Source organism: Ursus americanus, chromosome 12 (assembly GCF_024610735.1).
Source record: "Ursus americanus isolate L20-20 chromosome 12, mUrsAme1.1.p, whole genome shotgun sequence".
In the NCBI taxonomy this organism is placed as follows: domain Eukaryota; kingdom Metazoa; phylum Chordata; class Mammalia; order Carnivora; family Ursidae; genus Ursus; species Ursus americanus.
In genome coordinates this window covers 56,393,849-56,416,637 of record NC_142138.1, presented here as the reverse complement: position 1 = coordinate 56,416,637, position 22,789 = coordinate 56,393,849, and the positions used below count along the sequence as shown (strand labels likewise).

General features: G+C 38.7%; 1 protein-coding gene across 2 annotated transcripts in view; it reads left to right on the top strand.

Moving 5' to 3' along the window:
* VAV3 (vav guanine nucleotide exchange factor 3) overlaps positions 1-22,789 on the top strand; it is a 340,350-nt gene that overhangs the window by 172,244 nt on the left and 145,317 nt on the right. For both annotated transcript variants that reach the window (XM_087866143.1, XM_045801631.2), the window contains exons 11-15: positions 2,907-2,975; positions 5,059-5,145; positions 8,972-9,057; positions 10,525-10,657; positions 11,046-11,155. In XM_087866143.1, coding sequence (XP_087722269.1) covers positions 2,907-2,975; positions 5,059-5,145; positions 8,972-9,057; positions 10,525-10,657; positions 11,046-11,155 — 485 coding nt within the window. The remainder of the gene's footprint in view (positions 1-2,906; positions 2,976-5,058; positions 5,146-8,971; positions 9,058-10,524; positions 10,658-11,045; positions 11,156-22,789) is intronic.

Below are 22,789 nucleotides of genomic sequence, written 5' to 3'. Positions count from 1 at the left end.
TTTAGCAAAGATGATCCTGTATCCTACACAAAGTCACTTTTTGTGCCCTTCAAACAGAACTGGCTCCAAAAAAATAAAAAATAAAAAAAACCAAGGCAAACGAAAAGATTCCTTTAACCAATCTTCTTTGGTTAGCAGGACTCATTAATTAGAATCTCGGTGCTGCAATACCCCTGATTTTTGGCAGGTTAAGTGTTTTGGACTTTTTGCCTTATAACCATAAACTAAAAAAGAATTCTGTCACATTCCATGTTGCTTTCTGCTATAGTAAATTATGATAAGACTGCATTTATTTTGAAGTGATTCTTGTTATAACCACAAAGCTTATGGTTTCCACAGTTAGTCCTCTAATGAGGGTGGAGAGTCTTATAAATTTAATTTGATAGCTGTACCAGGAGGCTCATTAGTTCTGCTCCAAGGAAATGTCTTACAGTATTAGTCTGTCAACTCTGCTGATGCTTGTGAAATGTCATTTTTAAAAAGATCTACTACCTGTATATGAAATATAATTTTGAGTCTGCTGCGCTCTATACATCTCGTATATTAAATTCCTTGAACTGTAGTCGCAAAATTATTAGTCATCTCTATTTTTGTTCTACTGAGAAATCAGAAAAATTCAAACGCTGATTATTTCTTAAAAATGCATTAAAACATTTATGAGATCTAAACTCAAAGCAACTTAATCAAATTGGATTTTATGAAAAAATAATGAGGACTTAAGCAATCAGTTTCTGAGACATTATAAAACTAAAAACATAGATCTTCATATTCAAAATAAGATAATTTAGTTTGTAACTTTGGTATAGTCAAATATCAGTTGAAGAATATAAAAGGTGCAGTTTTCAAGAAACATCTATTTTGTTCATTTATAAAGTTCTAGAGAGACTTCTTAAAGTTTAAAATATGACTATACCTTTTTGAAATTCAGACTTTTTTCATAATCCCTCTTGGATTGTTGTATATTTTAAATTTCAAAAGAATGTTTAGTTTTATGATTTTTTTTAAATAGGGCAATTTTTATTTGGGTAACATAAAAATTCTAGAAATGTTTCTCCATCTTGATAGTGTAGAGTAGAATTTGTCTAATGTTTAGACTTTTGTTGAATTAATGTGGTATGAATTTGAACATTTCCTAGTTACTGCTATACTTTAGTGGGGAAATAATTTTTGAAATACTTTATGGTGTGAAATCATAGATTTATAAAATTAGAATATTTGAGAGTGGGGGATTTGAAACTTTGGACATATCATTAGTAAATGATCATTAGTTAAGGAAAAGTAAAAATAGAAGTAAAAGAATATTGGACAAATTTACTATGCTTAACAAATCTGATGGCTATAGGTCCTCTTTTATAACTGGAAACACTACTGATACTAAACTCAGCAAAAATTTTTGAGTGGCTCCCCTGTTCAACACACAGCGTTAGGCATTCATGATATAAAACAGCACTTGCCTCCCCGCACTGATAAAGCTCACTGTTTAGATAGGGAAGATGAAATGTAAGCTTCCAGGTACCATACAATGTGATAGGTATGCAGAAAGTTTGGAGGTAGTACAAATAAAGGCCTGGTTAATTATGCCTGGGGAGGCTAGGGACTTCTGGAGGCCTCTGTCATAGGAAGCATCACTGAGGAGTGAGTCTTGAACTGGCTGTGAAGGGGACAGTAAGAGTTCAATAGGTGCATCAGAGAGGAAGGGCCTTCTAAGGAGAGCAAACAGCATGCCTAATGGGATCAGACATGAGAACGTATTTTGAGAATTGCAGTTAGTTTAATATGGATAGACTATAGGTTGTTTGGGTGGAGTGGAGGGAGAAGTTGGGGGAGGTTCCCAGTATTTCGACCATGAAGGGTCTAAGAGGTATGGATGACAACCTGAAAATTTTGTGGGCATCACAGAAGTCTAAATAGGGTAGAGACAGGATCCAATTTATATATTAGACGCCTAGCTCTGATGTCAATAGAATGAATAGATTGCAGTCCAGAGAGGCTACAAGTCAGAAGCCAATTTAAAATAACCCATTTGAAAAATAGTAAGGACATGAACCAGTGTAGTGGCAGTGAGGATGGTTTCCAGGGGAGAGATCAAAGTCAGTGTCACCAGAACATATTTTGGGAGAGGGGCACCTGGGACACTTTTTAGTTTTTGGCTAGGTGATTCCACTGATGGAGGTGCCATCATTCAATAAAACATCACCTACAACCCTACTCTGGTTCCTGGTTAATGTGCCTTAAGTTCGGAATTGTTGGGTTAGAGGGGCTTGTGAGATACCCAGGTAGAACTGTTTAGTTGGACAGAAGAGTCTGGAACTCAGGCATGAGCTCTGGGTTAGAGCACATTCCTTTGAGAGTGATTGTCTTAGTAGGTGAGAGTTGACGTCGTGGAGATGATCGTGATAGAATTTGTAGCGTATGTACAGTAAGAATAACAGAAGACTAAGGTGAAAATCTAGGGAATGGTAACTTTCGAAGGTGCAGATAAAGAAGGAAGTATGAACACTGGTGAATCGGCAGAAATTTAAGATGGACTAACCAACAACAACAATAGCAACAAACAAAAGATCCTATCGTCCGTGAAGCCAAGGGAGAGGAGTAGTCATCAGAATCAGTTGGCAGTGAGGGATCTATCATGACATTTGGGAAGGATGTCAGTTTAATGGCGGGGAGAGAACTCAGATTCATCTTTGAAAAGAAAGTGTTTCCAACCATTGTCTCATGTTCTTTTGGTCTCTAGTTGCTCTTCTTACAGTTTGAGATTTTTTTTATGAAAATAAAACCTAGTTAAGTTGAATCAGATTTATTACATTATGGTGCAAATAGTGATAAAAATGGCTTATTTTAAAAAATGTTTCTTATATTTTGGTTTTAATTGATGAAAGTAGTACTGAACTGTATCTTCCAAATAGGAATTGGTCAAACATACCACTGATCCTATGGAGAAGGCAAATCTGAAACTGGCTCTTGATGCAATGAAGGTAAGGCAAATGTACCATTAACTTCTCTGTATTTTTTATTCATGCCTAAAAACAATAGAATACAAACTGCTAATGCATATGTATGATATGCTGATATATTATAATATATAAGTATTTGTATAGTTTTGTATTTGGTGGGGAGAGTTGGATATTTTTTTAAAGATTTACTTATTTATTTTAAAGGGAGTGAGCGCATGCGAGTCGGGGGAGGGCAGAGGGAGAGAATCTTCAAGCAGAGTCCTGAGCTGAGCATGGAGCCCGGTGGACCCCAATGCGGGGTTGATCTCACAACCCTGAGATCGTGACCAAAAATCAAGAGTCGGACACTTAGCTGACAGAGCCACCCAGGCACCCCAGAAAACTGGATATTTTTTTTTTTTAAGATTCTCTTTATTTATTAGAGAGATCGAGGAGAGAGCATAAGCAGGGGGAGTGGCAGAGGGAGAGGGAGAAGCAGGCTCCCTGCTAAGCAGGGAGCCTGATGTGGGGCTCGATCCCAGGACCCTGAGATCACAACCCTAACCGAAGGCAGCCGCTTAATTGACTGAGCCACCCAGGCACCCCAGAGAACTGGGTATTTTTAACTGGAATGGATGTCCTTGCATGGATTTAATTGTTATAGATACATAAAACCAAGAGATGTATTGAAATAACTTTTGTTATTTATGAAAGTATGACAACTCTTACAACCACCGGGAATAATTTAATATTATGGTTTTATTTCACATTCTTTGTGGTTACTAATAGAAAACTGTTGGCTTGGGTAAGCAGCAGGTCAGCTGGTGACTTCAGAACACTGGTGTGACTTATTTTCCCCCGGTGAGAATATCTGCCAGGTTCACCTTCATGGGTGGTGTGCATTAACACACGTGGATTTCAGTTTGGGTTTCTATTTTTAGGTAAATCTGAAAATCAAGAGCTACAAGTAGATAAAGGCAGACTTTTAAACATTTTGGGCAATCTGTAATACCCCAATTTCTCTGTTGTGCTGCACGTTGACTTTGAGAGAAATATTTGCCCCTAACTTAAAACATAAGCAAATACTCACTCTCAAAAGAAAATGCCAGTGTGACTCGACTCAGAACGAGGCTAATGGCTTCTCTGTGTCCCTGGGCCAGGGTCAGTGTTGGCCCTGCTGTTTAGCTGGTTTTATTTAGTATCCTGATAGGAACCATCACACAATTATGTGTTACTCTTTTCAGAAGTCATACCAAGTTTCCAATTTTTAAAGAAATCATTTATAGATACATCCTATGAAAAGTCAGACTTTCATTTAGAACAAAGTTAGGAACTGCTTTTTGTCCGAGTTCTGCTCCTACTGTTGCAGATGAATTTAAGAGGGTAGAGGAAAAAAAGAAAACCCAGAAAACAGGGAAATCTAGAGCACATATGATAAAAATAGCTACTTACAGTATGGAAAGATTAGCTAATGTTTCCTCAAATATGAGAAAAGACATTTTAAAGTAGGTGAAGAAGGCACATGGAGAAATGTGTCCAGCATTGTTTGTTCGCTTTTAATTCTTAGTGCTCTGAGGTTTTTCTCCTCCTCTTTGCTTCTCCTTCATTAACTCTTCAGAATTGAACTGGCTGCCTTGACTGAGCTCCCAGGAACTAAGACTCTAACTGGTTGCAGAACACAGTCCTGCTGGACTCATTGTCTAACTTTTAGTTACTTTTTTCTCCCAGCTAATCCTTCATTATTGCGTTATTGACCTTATTGTAACCCGTGGAAGAATGTGATTCTCTCAAGGTCAGTTACAACGTGCTTGGAATTTGCATTCTCCTGACCTAGTTTCCTTTTGTTCTGCACGGTGGCAGATTTTGTTTGTTTTTGTTTTTTATCTTTGCTCTTCTCAGTGGTAAATGACAACTCTTTAGTCTTCCCAGCTGTACTCCAGACATTTTAAAATTGCTTTTGAGCTGCAGCTTTGATGGATTGGACGTTCATTTTATTGTCATTGAAAAGTTATGGTGATTACTTCTACCGCTAATGAAATTAATGATGTGTTTTCTTTCAAACAGTTTTCGTCTCTTCTCCAGTCTTATCATGACTTCTTTTTGTGCCCTTCTCTTTATTCTTTAGGACTTGGCACAATATGTGAATGAAGTGAAAAGAGATAATGAGACCCTTCGTGAAATTAAACAGTTTCAGCTCTCTATAGAAAATCTGGTATGTAATTATCCTTCTCTCCAGCTTCCCTAACCCACAAATCAGAGGACATTCTACAAGTTGTTTTTGAAGAAAAGATAGTTTACGTTGAAGTTCCTGTTGTTGTAGGTTTTTTCCTGACTCTTGTTTGACATCACCCACATGGATGTCTCGTGGCGCCTGTGACACGCGTGCCATTGTCCAAGGACTTTCTGCCTTTGCTTGTCCCTCTCTCTTTAATCACACGATGCCTCTTCTTCTGGCTGTATAAATTCTAAACGTTGGAGTTCATTTTCTTTCTTTCTTTCCCTTACCCCATACATACTCCTGGCTGATTCCTGTTAATGTATTCGTTTTCTCTATGGTTACTGGGTGAAGACTGTGTGCGGGACATTTGCTTGGGGCCAGGGGTGTAACTATGAACAGCATGGTCTCGCGGTTGAAGGGGCAGTAAGAAGAGAGTTTAAAAGGCTCTACTGAGATTCATGCTGTGAACAGGGTGGGGCAGCAGAGGGTAATGAGAGAGTCCTCGTTTGGATGAGATGGTTAGAAATAGTCCTTCTGAGTCATGCTCCTCTTGAACCTGAAGCATAAGAAGAAGCCGTTAGTGCAGAGATCTGGGGAGAGGCTTCCAGACAGAAGCCACAGCAACTGAAATGCCCAGAGACGGGCCAGAGCCTGGGGTGTTCAAGAGGTTGAAAGGCAGGAGTGGCTGTGTGAGTCTCGGAGGTGGGAGACAGGTGGGTGGGGGGACTATGACCCCCCCGCCTTATAGGCCAGGGCATTGACCTGGGTTTTACTGTGATTACAACGGGAAGCTAGTAAAGGCTTCTCCCGGGAGAGTTTCATTCTGATTCACATTTCAAGAAAACTCTTCTAGCAGGCATTCCAGCAGGCAGCCCGGTCAGCACGTTGTTGAGCTGGTTTCAAGAAAGAGTTGGTGGAGGCCTGGATGGAGCTGTGGGCAGTGAAAATAGAGATACACATGTGAAGGAAAGACACTTTTCTTGGTGGAACAATTTTATTGCCGCTTTCTCTGAAGCATCTTTTCACATGTACAGTCATGTCCCCCTTTCAGGACCTCATCTGCCACCTTTCCAGTCACAGAAGCCTCCCGCCATTCCTTCACATAGTTGCGTTTCCAGAGGGCGGACTTCTCCATTCGTTCTGTTTCCCAACCTTGTCAGCGTTTGCTGTTGCCTTCAGGATTCAGTCAGCATTCCTTAGCGTGACATTTAAAGCCCTCAGTGATTTGGGCTTAAACTGCTTTGCTGAACTCACCCAGCTAGTACCTGCCCAGATACTTTACTTGTGGCTCTCCTGCGGTGTTGTAAGGTCTCTAATTTGCCGTACATTTTTATCAGTCTGCCTTTGATGATAATATTGTCAAAGCCTAGGATGTCTTCTCGTCATTTCCTATCAAACTCCTTCAAGATCCAACCTAAAATAATTCTTTCCCTGATCTCCCATTATTACTTTCTCTTTGTAATTCCATAGCACATTGCCTGGACAGCTGTTTAGGAGTGTGTGTGTGTGTGTGTGTGTGTGTGTGTGTGTGTGTGAAATACATATGACATTTATCATTTTTAAACATACAATTTTGTGACATTAAATACGTTCATGTTTTTAGGCAGCCATCACCACTGTCCATCTCCAGAACCCTCTTCATCTTGTAAAACTGAAGCTCTGTGCTCACTAAACACTAACTGTCCATTCTCCCTTCTCCCAGCCCCTGGCAACCCCCATTTTACTTTGTCTTTGTGAACTTGACTACTCTAGTTACCTTATATAAAAGGAATCATGTAATATTTGTCCTTCTGTAACTGGCATATTTTATCTAGTATAATGTCTTCAGCATTCATCCTTGTTGTAGCATGTATCAGAATTTCATTTTTTTAAAAGAATTTCCTTTTTAAGGCTTGAAAATATAACATTGATTTTATATAGCCCACATTTTGATTATCCATTCATCTGTCTATGGACACTTGGATTTCTTCCCCCTTTTGGCTTTGTGAATAATGCTGCTATGAACATGGGTGTACGAATACATGCTCGAGTCCCTGCTTTCACTTCTTTTGGTTATATACCCAGAAGTGGAATGGCTGGATTGTGTGGTAATTCTGGGTTTAATTTTTTGAGGACTAGCCATATTGTCTTCCACAGTGACTGCCCGATTTTACATTCCCACCAGCAATACACAGGAGTTCAACATCTCCACATCCTCACTAACACTTGTTCTTTTCCTTTCTTCTTCTTTTTTCTTTTTTAAAAAAATATCTATCCAAATGGATACAAAGTAGTATCTTATTATGGTTTTGACTTTGTCTTTCCCTAATGATTGGGGATATTGAATATCTTTTCATATGCCTTTTGGCCAGTTGTATATCTTTCTGGAGAAATGTCTATTCAAGTCCTTTGCCTATTTTTGAATCAGGACTGCTTGTATTTTGTTGTTGTTGAGTTATTAGGAGTTATTTATATATTCTAGATATCAATTCTTGTCACACATTTTGTTTGCAAGTATTCTCTGCCATTCTGTAGGTTGCCTTTTCACTCTGTTGATAGTATCCTTGCATAAAATTTTTAATTTGGATGAATTTCAACTTACTGGCCTTTTGTTGACAATGCTTTTGGTGGTATATCTAAGAAATCATTGCGGAATCCAATGTCATAAAACTTTCCCCCTGTGTTTTCATTTAAGAGTTTTATATTTTTAGTCCTTCGATCAGTGTGGTGTGCTGTATGAGGTAAGGGTCCAACTTCATTCTTTTGCGTGTGCATATCCAGTTTCCCCAGAATCATTTGTTGAAAAGGCTCTCCTTTCCCCATTGAATGATCTTGGTCCTGTTTTCAAAAATCCTTTGACCATATATATGAGGGCCTGTTTCCAGGGGTTCTGTTCCGTTGGTCTAGAAGTCTGTCTTTGTGCAAATGCCGCACTGTTTTCATTACCATAGTTTTGTCATAAGGTTTGAAATCAGGAAGACTAAGACCCCAACTTTGTTATTTTTCAAGATTGTTTTGCCTGTTAAGGGTCCTTTGAGATTCCATATGAATTTTAGGATGGAGTTTTCTATTTCTGCAAAATACATCATGGGGACTTTGAGAGGGAATGTCTATTTTTATACTTTCTTGCAGTACAGCTAATTAGTTACTTATCTGCGTCCTTTATTAGAATGTAACCTCCTAGATGTTAGTGATAATTTTCAGTCAATTCCTTTTCCCCTTAGCACCTTGTACAGTAGGTGTTCATAAATACTTAATTCTCTTATTGTCTGCCTCAGGGGAAATGGTTCATTACGTTTAATCATCAAGTCATACTTTTCATTCTTGAGATCTTAGCTCGAGGAAGCTATCCTTGACTTCCTAGAACAAATTAAGCCCCCGGCAATGCATGTTTCCTATGCTCTTTCTTCATGGCAATTACATATTTGTAATTATTTACTTCTGTGAATACTATTCCCCAGCCCTGGGCAGGGGGAAATTTTGCCCAAACCTACTACCATGTCTGGCACACAGTGGGTGCTCGATAAGTATTAGTTGCTGTAACTTTGTTGTTATTTGAATTCTTCCAGTTAATTCTTGCTTTTGGTAGCTAACTTCCCTATTAAGGTTATAAGTAAAATTAATTAATGTCCTCCGTATACCTCGTAGGCTGTCCAAGGACAGACTGTTTTTGAAAGTGTATCATATAGACCTGAGCTTTTTAGACTAAATGTGCTAAAAAATGTAAAACGATAAAACTTGTAGTATAATAAGGTAGCTGTCCCTAGCAAATACCCTCACTAATATTCGTTTGTTTTTATATGATTATGAAAAACTGAGACATGTAAATTTTATATTTTAGAACCAACCAGTTTTGCTTTTTGGACGACCTCAGGGAGATGGTGAAATTCGAATAACTACTCTAGACAAGCATACGAAACAAGAAAGGTGAGAAAAGAGAAGCAGTACGTATTTTCAGAATAAGTGGTTAGTATCAGAAGATTGAGAGAACAAGTCTAGAACAAAGGAGGGAAACGGAGGAAGAGAAACAAGGGGACAGAACAACCTATGATTTTCTACAATTTTCTCATAGATATGTTAGGTCTTTTCCTCTTTGTTTTGGTATCTGTTGATTTGTCTAAGTTCTTAAGAGGGATATGACAAATGTAGAATGTCAGCTGAGTCTCAAAGGGAAACACTGAAATGAGAGTAGAGATAAAGTAATAGACAACACAGTTGTTTGATTTCTCTCTTTGGTATGCATTTGAAAACAACTAAAAATACAAAATGCCCTAAGAAGGAAGTCTAAGTGGGGACCATTTCGTGTTATTTTCTTGAGGGAAGTTCAGGTTAGTGAGTTTGGCCTGCTATTCCAAATTATATACATCAAATTGCTAAACTGATCGATTTGGTTAAAATGGTCATTTTCTGGAAACTTTGGAGCGAGAAAGTCAGCCAGCAGGGGGCAGTGTCAGCTCTTGCTTCCAACTTGATATCCAGGCTCTACAGGAGACACCTATCCTTTTCAGCCTCTCCAGGAAAATAGCTGCAAGTTTTAGAGCTATATGAGTGTATCATTGTAATTATCATTATTTAAAAATATATACATGTTCCTGAGAATTTCCGAAAAGATAAAAATATTGGTATTGGATGATGGGATTACAAGGTTAGTTTTTCTCCCCCAATTACACTGTTTTTAAAAGTTGAGAGCAATATGAACACATACATTTAACCATAATTTTCCTAGTTTACATTTTGCTCATATGCTGCTCCATTTGTGTTTCAGGTGGTCCATAAAGTCATGAGGAGCAACATAGAGGGTAAAAGTGCGGGCTCCACAATTAGATCTGGGTGTGAATTCTGCTCCACACCTCACTAGCTGTGTGACCTTGAGCAAATTATTTAACTTCCCTAATCCTCAGTTTCCTCCCCACTAAAATGGAGATGAAAATAATACCTCAGCAGATGGTCCTGGGGATTTAAATGAAGTGAGTCATCTTTGTGAAAGGGATGGACACTTCTCAACACCTTCTGGCCGACTCCTAGAAACCTCAGAAGTTAACTGCTGCTGTAGCCATTAGTATTCTGTAAATGTCTAGCTTTTAAACTGGAAAAAAAAATTGCTCCTGGACACTCTGTGGTCTATCTCAGTTGTTCCTCACAGCAACTCTGTAATGTGCATATTCTAACTATAATTTTGCATATTTAAAAAAATGAAACTAAGGTAGAGTAAGGCCGTTCACTCCATACAGGGTAGTGCCAGGGTATGCACCGTTCATTCTTTTCCATATGCAACATTGCATTTGTCTTTAACTCAAAGAAACAATGGTTGGTTGGTTTAATTAAATTTTACCAAGGAAAAGTTAACATACATGCTTCCAAGTCATTTTAAATCTCTCTCTCTCTCTCTCTCAGGCATATCTTCTTATTTGATTTGGCAGTGATTGTATGTAAGAGGAAAGGTGATAACTATGAAATGAAGGAAATAATAGACCTTCAGCAGTACAAAATAGCCAACAATCCTACAACTGATAAAGAAAATAAAAAGGTGAATTTTTGAAAATTAATTACTGTAATTTACTCATAAGTTTGACTATTCAAGGAAAGTATGTTAATGCATTAATATGAGAGGGCTTATCGATGCCGGCGATTTTTCTTTCTAGACGTTGATTAGGAGCAAGGCTCTGTGAGAAATAATTGGACATGCCACAACTGATAATGATCACTCTAATGCCTTAATGGTCAAGTATAACGCATTTGGCATGAAAACTGTTATAGATATAAAGTCGACTACCGAAATCTGGTTGTTCACGGTTTGTATGTTGATAATGTTACGAGCGGTTTGTGGATGATTATCGTGGTGGTTTAGTGCATTTGCAAGTGTGATGTTATAATTGAATGATACATATTAACCTGAGGAATATTAATTTCAACAGTGGTCTTATGGCTTCTACCTCATCCATACCCAAGGACAAAATGGGTTAGAATTTTATTGCAAAACAAAAGATTTAAAGAAAAAATGGCTGGAACAGTTTGAGATGGCTTTGTGAGTATTTCTACTTTTAAAAGTGCTTTTTCTGCTACTTACATCTCTTGTGAATAATGAACTGTCCATAAATGTACTGCAGTCCTTGTAGCGTGTATACAGAGACTGCGGTAACACTTTGAGCGTGAGTGCTACCGGCTGTCTGCCTGATCACTTCGGTCTCCTAGGAGAGAGGCTTTGGCAAATTTCTTCAAGAAGAAGAAAGAGGGAGCTCTGACCTTCTGTTTGACTTTCTTCTCATGGGCATATTGTAATTCTTCAGCTTTCTGCAGCCCACGAAAATATTAACTATTCTAATGATAAACTTTTGATATAATTACCGTATTTTATATAGATCTTTAAACTAGAAATAGCTCGCAAACGCACACATTCATACTTGCACGTATCTTATTTTTAAAAGAAAGATTCATTTCTTCCCCTCATTTGTTTTTTAACTCATTTATTGTTTGAGTCCTAGATACATTGCTTGATGTGTTCAGTGAATGTTTTAAGCTTGATTTCTTTCTGTGTTCTTTCCTTTTATAAAAGTGGAAGCTCAAGAAGGAGGTGGGAAATAAGTCAGACCTGTTTGAAAAGGAATGGCGTAAAGAGACGTAATTACACAGGAACATGTTATTATAGGGGTTTCTTTTTAGTTTTGATGTTTTGAGATTAAAAGGTGCATAGCGACCCTTGTTAGGAAAACATAGGTCACCTTGAAATTGAAACTTTTAGCAAAAAGTGAAATTCAAGGGAAAAAAAAACACTTTTGGGATTTGCTTCATTTGTATTCTAGCACTGTTGACCATTTGTGGACAAACTCTATCAGGCTTTTTGTTCTTTTGCTTTGTTTTAAGAAAGGCTCATGTTAATATGGGGTTAAGATTAGAATGTTTTGTTGTAGTTCTGAAGTGAGAGAAACCGATTTTCTTGAGATTATTTTATCTAACATTTTGAGAGAAATGATTGTGCTGCTAAAATATTTTTAAGCTCATAGGACAGTTCTGGACTCAGCAGTAACCCCTGCCGTGAGTTGGCTGCATAGTCCTAACTAAATTCGTTCTCTCTCAGAGCCTTGGTTTCCTCCTCTGTCGAATAAGGATAATAATATTTTGGATATCAGATAATGTGTTTCAGGCAGAGTGCTAGCTGAATAGTACACCAGCAGTCATGCGATGTTGAACAATAAGTGAGATCTATTGTTAGCACTGTCATTAATAGCGTTTTATATTTAGGATCTTATTACACCCATGAGGACTTGTAAAACCAGGAGGCGCCATCCCAGTATACCATTATGGTGTTTATAATGTACTGGTATTGATTACAGTGGTGAAGCAGAAGAGGTTAGTAGTTTGGGTGCACGTTGCCATGGCTATACTGTAGATCCCTGAATGATGAAGCTGGTGGCCTCTGCCCAGTCTCTCATGGATGGTGGGCTACCTCATAAACTGAGTGTGCTGTTTTAATGAAGTTTCAGGTGGTCGACTTGTCTACCCGGGGGTTGGTGACAATGGGCAAAGGCAGAGCTGATCTCAAGCCTTTGCTCTTGTGGGAATGATGCTAGACTACTATTTTCTTATGGGTTCTCTTTGGCTATATAATCTTTAGATGAGTGAAGAAAATTCTGCAGAGGAGGGAAGTTAAATTTCTTGTCCAGAGCAGGCAGGCTCCTTGGGCTATAAATAGGCATGCCAATTAACATTTTGTTCGGTTGCCATGAATCAAACAACTTAACACTGGATATAAGAGATTTGACAAGATGGATGCTTTTATCCCGTTTGTGTAAAAAACAAATCTGGGGTGGGTAGACGAGGGGTGGTCTGGTGGCTCAGGTCTTCTGCTCTCCATTATCCGCGCTTGGCTTCGGTACTCAGGGTTGCTCATTTTGTTGTCCAAGGTAGCTGCTGGAGCTCCAGTTATAAAATCTACATTCTAGGCAACAGAAGGTGACCCCTTACTCTAAAGGATCTCTTGCAGATATGTCGCAAACTTCTGTTACATAACACTTACCAGAACTTAGCCATGTGGTCACATCTGTCAAGGGAGCCTAGGAAATATAATCTTTATTCCAGGCAGGATTGTGCCTCGCTGAGAATCAAGGTTCTTTTATGGAAAAAAGGAGAACTCTGTAGTTGTAGGCCACTACCATCACTGCTTGATCGCTATATCCCTATAGGAGTATGCATGGATCTCAATTGTCCCACCACAAGAAAGATGGCTGTACCACACCCAGGGAAACGGGCATTTTTAATCGAGCGTTTTCCAGGCACCTCACCAATATAATTAAACCTCCAAGTGGCTGTTTGTATTTCAGAATTCCATTGACTGCCCATGCAGATGGTGAGAGGGTGGAAGTACCTTTTTTGAGAATTGCTCAAAGTCGAAGTTGAGGGCTTCTATAAGCAGGGATGATGCCAATTATGGCAAAGTAAAATTAGTTAGGATTTTACTCAAGCATCAGAATATTTCATTATTTTATTTCTTCCCCTCTTTTTTGAAGCTCATTATGCAGGAAAGCCCTGCTTCCAGCTCTGTAAGCAGCTCTTGCTTGTCTTATGCTCAGGAAAATAGAATAATCTAGGTTAAGTCCTAAAGCTTAGGACATTACCTATGGTTCAAATTTTGCTATTTTATCCATTATCTAAAGTTCTAGTACTCCTCTTCTCTAAGCCATGGAGAATAAAAGAAAACTAAGAAATCTGGCAGCATTCATGATGGCCCATGGAAAACAATAAGCCTTGGGTACCCCCTCAAGCCGGCTTCTGCCAGTCTCTTTAGCATTAACATGGGACATCTAGGTCCTCCTAGAGCATTCTGGAGTGTTGCTTTAAGTAACTCAGGGAAGGAAAGGGAGGCATCGGTGGGAGGGTGGTGGGAAATCAAGGGAGGTGATATTTTAAGACTGATGAGATGCTTGCCAGTTCTATTTACAGAAGATGGCAGTTCTGCTGTTTATAGGATGATTGGATCATTTTTATTTTTAAAAAAATTGCAAATCACCTTTAAGAGGTTTAAAATACTGCTTTTAATTTAGAACATTAAAAAAGACCATAGAAAAGCATGAATACCAATAAACAGTAAGTATCCAGTAAACGCAAATCATCTCCCCAGAGGTGACCTAAATCTCAGCCTGTGTCTTTCCCAGACACATCCCATCCCTGCTCAGTAGCTGTGTTCTCTGACCCTCTTTGGCTGTAACCACTTACAGCATTTAGAATACGCAGAGAACCACATCAGAACTTGGCAAACCTCCGTAAGAAAGGCTGAACAAAGAGAGAAGCAGCAGTGACCCACTTGGATAGGGCAGGGAGAAGAATGTTTTTTTCTTTTTCTCCTGCGAGAGGAAGTGGTAGCAGGACGGATCGCTCTTGAGGTTGTTGGAACAGTTACAGAACCAAATAAGGTTGGGAACCATAGTTCTGGGGTGCCCTGCTCTGAAGAATATATTTAAAGAGACTGATGTATATACATTGCTTATTCTTATTTCCAAAAGGGCTTTTGTCACTATCTCTCACAGTTCCATTTAGTTTTCTGTGAAATAAGATGGCAAATATTTCTATTTGCTTAAGCTAATTTTCATAATGATACAGGAGAATGTGGATGTGGGTGCCTATAGCAATGTTGAAAATATTGTCAGGAAACTTCTGGGTATGTTTTCCCCCAATTCCTTATACCCAGCGTGTTTTTATGAATTCTCCTGTTAGATTTAAATTGATAAACATTGTCATACCCCTTTTATAGCTCAGGAAACTAGTGATCACAGGTGTGTTTCAGCAAATTTGTACAACTTCAATGATGTATCATTTACAGTAGAGTTCAGGATCTCAGTTCACAGCAATTTCCTTACCCCTGAAGTTGCTAAAATAAGCAACTGGACTCAAATCCTATTATCTAAAACTAGAGTCAGGTTTCCTTTTTCTGTCCCTGTCCACCCCCCTTCCCCCCACTTAACTAGGACCTAGAGGATCAGGGAGTTTCTTTAAATGTTCCAGAAATAGGTCAAAGTTGGATAAAATATGAAATAAAAAAATTGAATGATAGAATAAGAAGTCTTTTCAAAGAAGGAGAGGGAGAAAGAAAAAGTAAACTGGGTGGGGGGAGCATTGCAAATGGTAGGAAGTGAGTTTCTGAACCAGCCTCCATAGTGTTTACTAAGGGAACTGAAAGGTTCCCTTGCCTGGAATTTATTCTGACTGACTTGACCCAATTCTTGAAATTCTAACAATTGATATTAATCCCTTGAATAAAGAAAGCCCCTTGAAAGATGCATTACCATTATTCCCACTATCTAAGATCCTTCGCTGTGTACCATATGCATAGTACTAAATGGTTTTCCTAAGAGGAAGAAGAACGTATTCACATGTGCTCAAAGATTAGCCCAGGATACTTAGGGCTAATTGCTAAATTAGCAATTTGTTGCTAATTGTTAAATGCTAAGACTGTGGCTGTGGGGAGAAGAGTAGGAGAAGGGGATGTGGAAATTATAGAGCCACAGAGACACTCGCACCAGGCGGCATTGTCTCGTTGGACATCTGGAAGGGCAGCCCCTAAGCTTCATTTCCCAGGACGAACCCCTTGAAAAGGAGTGCTCTCCATCTAGGGTAGGCTGGGGGGGGGGCAGTAATCTAGCCATTAAACTCCACAAATCGCATTTGATCTGAGTCACAGTGTTTCTAATTTATTCCCCATTTACTTCCAGAAGGAATTTGAGGTCACTCACCATAAAAAGCACACATGTCACAGAATTAAAAAGAAAAAATTAATCCGAGGTCAAACAGAACAATGTTTCAAAGCATTTTCTCACACTCGGGGTCTACTAGATAAGAATCGTTTCTTGAAATTTACCTTCTTTAGTTTGTCTTATAAAAGCAATGGGTATGTTCACATTTTAAATATGAAATTATATTTTATCAAACATAATTTAAAAAACATAAAATTTGTTTTAATATAAAGATATTGCTAAGATATTTTGAATGCCAGAGAGATAATTACCGGAGGAAATTACATTCATTCTACAAGTACTTACTGAGCGCTTGCCTTCTTGCCAGATATTATTGGAAGCCCTGGGTGTATAACAATGAGGGAGCTATTGCAATTGAATTTAAATAGTGTAATTTATAAATATAATTTTAGTTAATATATAATGGATTAAATTTTTCTCTTGGATATTTCTAGCCAAATAATATCTTCTTCCCAGTCCCATTTGCTCAAGTGTAAACGGAAGGAATACCAAGACGTGCCTTTCTCCCTCCACCTCCGGTCAATTTCTCCCCAATCTCTGCAGGCTGAATCTGACCCCCTGCTTCTAATCTTCGTGTTCCCCTCCCTGGCTTAAGCCTTTCACATCTCTAATTAGCTTCTGTCTTCCTTGCCTGCTTCTTACCAGTCCTCTCTTCAGGAAGCATCCAGGTTGATCCAGTTGTGGGCTGCCCTACTCAAAACCCTTCGTTGGCTATTTATTGCCCTTGGTATAATCTCAAAATTCTTGCCAGGACCTAAAGGCCATCCCTGATTTTATCCTGCCCGTCTTTCCAGTTACATATCAGTTTTACCTGTGCTCATTTCACCGCGGTTAGATTGGGTGGGTTTCAGTTCCCTGGAGAATGTACAGGCCTCAGGCAACTGCCCTGGAGCCTTCCCTACCCAGAATGGTCTTCCCTCCTGTTCTTTATCCTACACATCTTGGCTTAAAACGTCACTTTGTGAGAGAGTTTCTTGACCATTATGCTAAATTAGTAACCTTACCTCCCCAGTGTTCTCTCACAATTGTGATTATATGGCAAAATTACCCAAGGGTAGTATTCATAGCCTTCGCTCCACTCCTCCGCCCCCTGCTTGTTAAAGAAAACCTGTTAGGTGCCTGCCCAATTTCACCTGTCTTTTCTCTTCCTAAAGAATAGGGATTCCTTCCTGCTTAGAGAGCCGCTGAATTGAACCGCATGGCTAATGCTGGGAGAAAGGAAAAAAGACAGCTTCATGGTTCTGGAAATGGGAAGAAAATTTGGGGTTTTGGTGTGAACGAGGCTCTGGAATAGCTGTGGGGTTTGTGAGGAATTTGGAAAGGGGAAAAGCACCTTTTGAAGTACGTATCTGTGGATTTTGAATTATATTCCTTCAAAATATTAAAGAGAGAATGCAATTGCTTTTTGGTTATTTTGGTTTCTGTATGTGTAGTTTTCAGGGGCCAAGGCCAAACTGCCTGGGCCCTTCGGTCAATGGAGTCACCATTGAACATGGCTGTCCATTTCATGGCTGTTTCTCCCCTGGACTAAAAACCTGCGACAGTGAGCACTTGTCCATGTTGTTCACATGCGTGAGGAGTCCTCAGCACAGCTCCTGGCACATAGTGGAAAATCCTATTTTTATTGTAAAGCTGAAATTTTACTCAAGTTTTCTGATAATTTGTGAACAAAATATCCTAACAGCCCTTGACGGAAAGAAACTTTTTCTAGCATGATAAGGAGGCTTTATAATTTGGATCCTTAGGCAGGAGACACTGAAAAACATACATTCGCCACTAGCAGCATTAGATTTTTTGAAGTTCTGCAAGGTGATGTTACATATAATTATTTTTTCCTTAAATTAACCTTCAAAAATGAGATTGCAATTTCTTGAAGGCATTTTTGTAGCCACCCAACCTGATGCTTCCAGGTTATGTTTCTTTCTGTCCATCCATATATGTTTCTTTTTGGCAGACTGACTTAATGCTTGAATGGAACTTATAGAACCAACCAAGATACGGGTTAATTTCTGCATAACCTAGACTATCTCACATAATGCTGACCTAAATCTATAGGCTTTGTTGTTTTTTTTTTGTTGTTGTTTTTGTTTTTTGTTTGTTTTGCTGAAAACTGCAGAACAATATGCAATTCACATGCTACCTGGGCCTCCTTGCCTCTGGGAGATGTGGGCAGAACTTGGCCCAAACTCCAGTTCCAGGGTCTGAGGTGCTCAAAGCCCACTTCCTCACATTTCTCTATCCCAACTCCTGACCCAGAAGAAACGCAGTCCTGACCTAGATTTTGTGATACTGATGGGTGGCATAAGAGAGGCTCATTTCATGCACCTGTTCCCTCTGCCATTTCACTGGTCTCCTTGACATCCTCAGTATGACTATGACCTTCCTCACTATCTGCTGCTCCCTGCAGTGGACCAGTATGCCTGGACTCACTGCTGCTTCTATGGGGCCTGACGAGTCAGGCCAGAGAGAGCACACCTACCCGAGCCATCTTGGGATTTAGAGAAGTAAAGCTTGTTATGTTACATCAATTCAAGGTAAAGAAATCTGCTGAGTGTCTCAAGTGGAGATGCTCTTTGCTATTGGTTGGTGAGTGATCCATGTTTATAATAATACTGTTCAAGTTTTGGCTGCAAATTTGACATTCTGTTGTACACGTTTGGAAAGACTGGCTTTGTTTATGCTGTGCCTAGACGGAGATTCTCCACCTACTTGAAGCTAAGTCGGACTTCCATAGCAAGTCCAAACTACTGCTACCACCTGTACTATTATTTCTCCTTTCTCTTCTTTTCCCTTCTTGCTCATTTTCTTCATTAGGAAGCCTGTTTGGATCTTCTCAAATATACATATAAGTAGCTTTTGAGACTACAAACTTCATCTCTTGGAACAGGGGCCAATGTGCTTTTGTTGTAAGTGGCCAGAAAGTAAATATTTTAGGCTGTGTGGACCATATGGTCTGTCACAATTACTGAATTCTATCATTGCAGTAATAACACAGCCATGGATAATACATAAATGAACAAGCGTGGTGTGTTCCCATAAAACAGGTGGTGGGCCATATTTGGCTCACGAGCTGCAGTTAGTGACCCCTGTGTTACAAACCGAAGATGATGATTTAGGCCTAGGGAATATAGTGAGTATGTGCTACCACTGAATGATCTCAGCTATAATGGAACCACCCTGTGGCCTTTTGTAGTAATGTGGTATTTTATTTTATTTTATTAATTTATTTTTTTAGTAGCAGTAATTCCTGTTTAGGCCATCATGATGATTTAGCTACAGAATGCTCTCTATTCCACCAAAACCAAAGCAAAGATACCTGGATGTATGATCTGTGTTTGACATTATTTTGTACTGTCCAAATGAATATCAAAAATATCTGCCCAAAGAGCAGACTGCACCTATGCAGGTATCTGGTTTTATTAACTTTTTTATATGGTTTATTAGAAAAGACTATGAGGCCCAATGAATCCAGGCCAATAGCAACAACACAGTAAGCTTTTCTTAATAGTCAACCGCATCAGCAAAGATAATTTTGCAGTCCGTGATGGCTCTTCGTGCTCTTGGGGCATTTTCTTTGCAGCAGTCATGACATTTGTGCCTGTTATTTATTCTGAAATTTCCTCTCTGGAGAGCACACCAAGGAAAACTGGAAGGGGCAAAGGAAGACTGCACTGGTGTCAAGAGTTGGCCCAAGGGTGAGCCTTCCTGGAGGAGCCATATGTGGGAGTGACCTTTTGACTCTGTGGCACCCGCTTCGGCATTTTCTGGGTGTTCCAAGCCTGTGTCAGTGTCTACTGGAAACTGGTAGCCTTACAGGCGTCCTGCCAACGTACCGGTCCACAGAGCGTCTCTGTGCTGTCTGCCCACATGCAGCTTTGGTTTTTTTGGAGAAATTATTTCCTTTAAAAACAGCCTTTTATTCTTTCTCCTTAAAAGGCTTTCATTACCAGTTTTTTAATATGAAGAACTTGTTTATGGATATGAGATCCATGCTGACTTGATCCCTTGCCCCTGGGCTGTGCTGAGTCTCACGGTACCGACCTATTCACATTAATCTCCCAAGCTGAAGCCAGCTCAACTCTCCCTGAATCTAATGTATTATCTATAACCTTTCAAAATTGGCAGTTAAGTCAGTGTAGGGAACTAAACCGCAGTTTCCTGGCAGCAATAAAAGGAAGTAGGACACGGGACAGTGCTCAGAAAAACCACAGCTGTCGTTAAATGGGGTCTTTCAGTTGCCTGTTTGATCCAGAAACATGTAAAAGCATTTCATGCATGACAAAGCATTAGTAAATATTAAATAGTATTCTTGTTCTGTTATTGCCTAGTGGGGATCAACCTCTCTCCTTTTTCTCTGATTATATTTAATACTTGCTTGACGTTTTTCTGGCATTCCTGAGCATGCTTATAAAAAAGAAGTCCTAGGCAGGAAGAAGAATGGATAGATATCAAAAATTCCATCAACCAATAAGCATTATTCTGTTAAAACTGAATGTAAGTAACATTGTTAGGCTGAATTAGTATCGGTTTCCCCAGGCTTTTGTAACAGACCCTTTGTTGTGCCTTTCTTTTTTTCCTTCTTCTCATGTGAATAGTGTCACCGGAACCAGGAATGTTTAACCTGACAGTTGTGGTCAGTGTGCTGATGCCAGCTTGTCTGGGTAATGTAAATAACACAAAGAGTAAGTTTGTTTCCGAACTGTTCGTTGTATCCAGTCAACTATATGTATGGTTTCCTCGAAGAAAGTGACATGAACGGTGAATTCTATAATAGGGAGCAAGTTTTAATTTATAAGTCTAACCCTAATAGTTAAGATCATATGTACTACTTTTAGGATATTTTTTGATATGAAATTATTAGATCATAGGAATTACTACTTTGGGCTGACAATACAAAATAAGCTGTGTTTGAAGACTGACAGTCCTTACAGTGGCAACAATAGAAGAAACTGGGTTTTTCCTCTTCGTTAGAGTGAGCAATAGCTGTCTAGTTGCCAAGATAAGAAAGTCATGCTTGAAAGTTACCGAATGAGACTAAGTATTATAGTATTTGGTTATTTGTTCATGTGTTTCTTGAGCGTCTCATACCTGCCCAGGAGCTAGTCTAGGCAGGATGGCTGAAATGATGAGTAAGGCAAGTTCTCCTCTCTCATGCACTTTACATTCTAACAAGGCATATTTTCAAGTCAGCTTTATGATGTCCGTGTAAAGCAGTGGTGAATTGTAAGGTAAATGAAAGCTTGTATCACACAATATTTGATGTGAGGAGAATGGAATTGGCAATTTCAATATAGAAAACTCCAGTGCATGTGATATTACCAGGCAAATTTTGAACGTTAGTGACCTTCTGGGGAGTCTAAGAAAGGCATCTGCAACTCAAGTTTTTGCTCTTTTAGAAAAAGAAAGTCATTATAGGTTAAGTATATGTTGTGTTGCTTTAAATAATTAGGTAAAATGCCATATACCACTGATATGTAATTTAGAAAAATTAATTTGTTCTAGGTGATTTTTCTTCCATATACTCTGAATACTTGCTCGTAATTATCAAGAGCCTCAGAAGCCATACTGTTTTATAAACTCATGGACACTTTGAAGAGGAGTTTGAAGTTCCTCTATTCCAACCATTCAATGTTCAAACCTTTCCTACCTTTCTTTCCACCAGTAGTCTGCACTTGAATGCCTCTTGTGATGAGGAGCTCACTACCTTTGAAATCATTTGTTCTTTGCTTAGCTTTGACCTTAGAAAACTCTTCCTTACAATGAGTTGAAACCTGTCTGTTCAGGTATAATTTCCTAATGTAATTTCTTGGGCCCGAATAGAACATGTCTCTTTCCTCTATTGATAACCCTTCAGATATTTGAAGGTAGCTATTCCTCTTTGTGTTTTGAACATTGTTTCCCCTAAATAAAAAGAAACTTAATTTGGAAAAATGCTTTTATTAACTAGTTTAGTTGAATGCTATCCTGGATCAGATAAAGGTATAGGTAAATTGAATGTTTCATTTCAGTCCAGTATTATGGGCAATTTGGGGTCTTCTGATTGAATTATACATAGCATTTTTTCTGATTCTGAGTATTATAAGGAAGATTTCAGATTTTAATTCCTTCATGTTAGAGTAGTTAGAGTCTGGTAGCATATAGGGATAATTCCTTACTCTTATATAGTGCTTTTTAGTCTCCAAAACATTTTTGGAAAGTACTTCATTTGATTATTAAGGAGTGTTGTGAGGTATCCAGGAGGTATTGCCTTTAAAAAAAAATGAAAAATAGAGGAGAGATTAAGTGTTTTGTGTGTGCTTTTTTAGTTAACAAGTGGCAGAGACTGATCTTGAATCTCAATCCAGAGTTTTTTCCCTCACCCCATGCTGTCTCATTTATAGCAAGAATACCTACTGTTGTTCTCCACAGATGAAAGTTTCCTTCGGTTTGTTTTATAAGCAAGAGGTATTTTTGTGTAGTATATTCACACACGGAATAAAAATTTGATTTAGAACCTAAATACTTTCACTTATTTTGTAGCGATGCTGTTAGATAAGAATTGGATATTTTTACGGGATCAAATAATAACATCATGCATATTAGCAATTTGTAAGGATGATTTTGGGCTTCAAAGAATTTCCTTAAAGTAAGTCAAGTCTTAATTTATAAGTTAATTTGTAGCAAGAGTTTTGGTCACCTTATAAAAAATTGTGCTTAATGCAGTCGAGGCAAAGTTTTGATTTGATTTGATGGTATTTTCTTTTTCCACTTGTCTAGATAATGTGATTTCAGTCTCAGACTTTAAATTATCTTTTTATAGGTAAGGGCAATGGGGAGGAAAAACCTTAGGGTCTGAGACTAAGTCCTGGCTAGTTATCAGGGTGGATTAAGATGATTTTAAATGCATATGTTTGTACTGAGGTAACACTGAATGT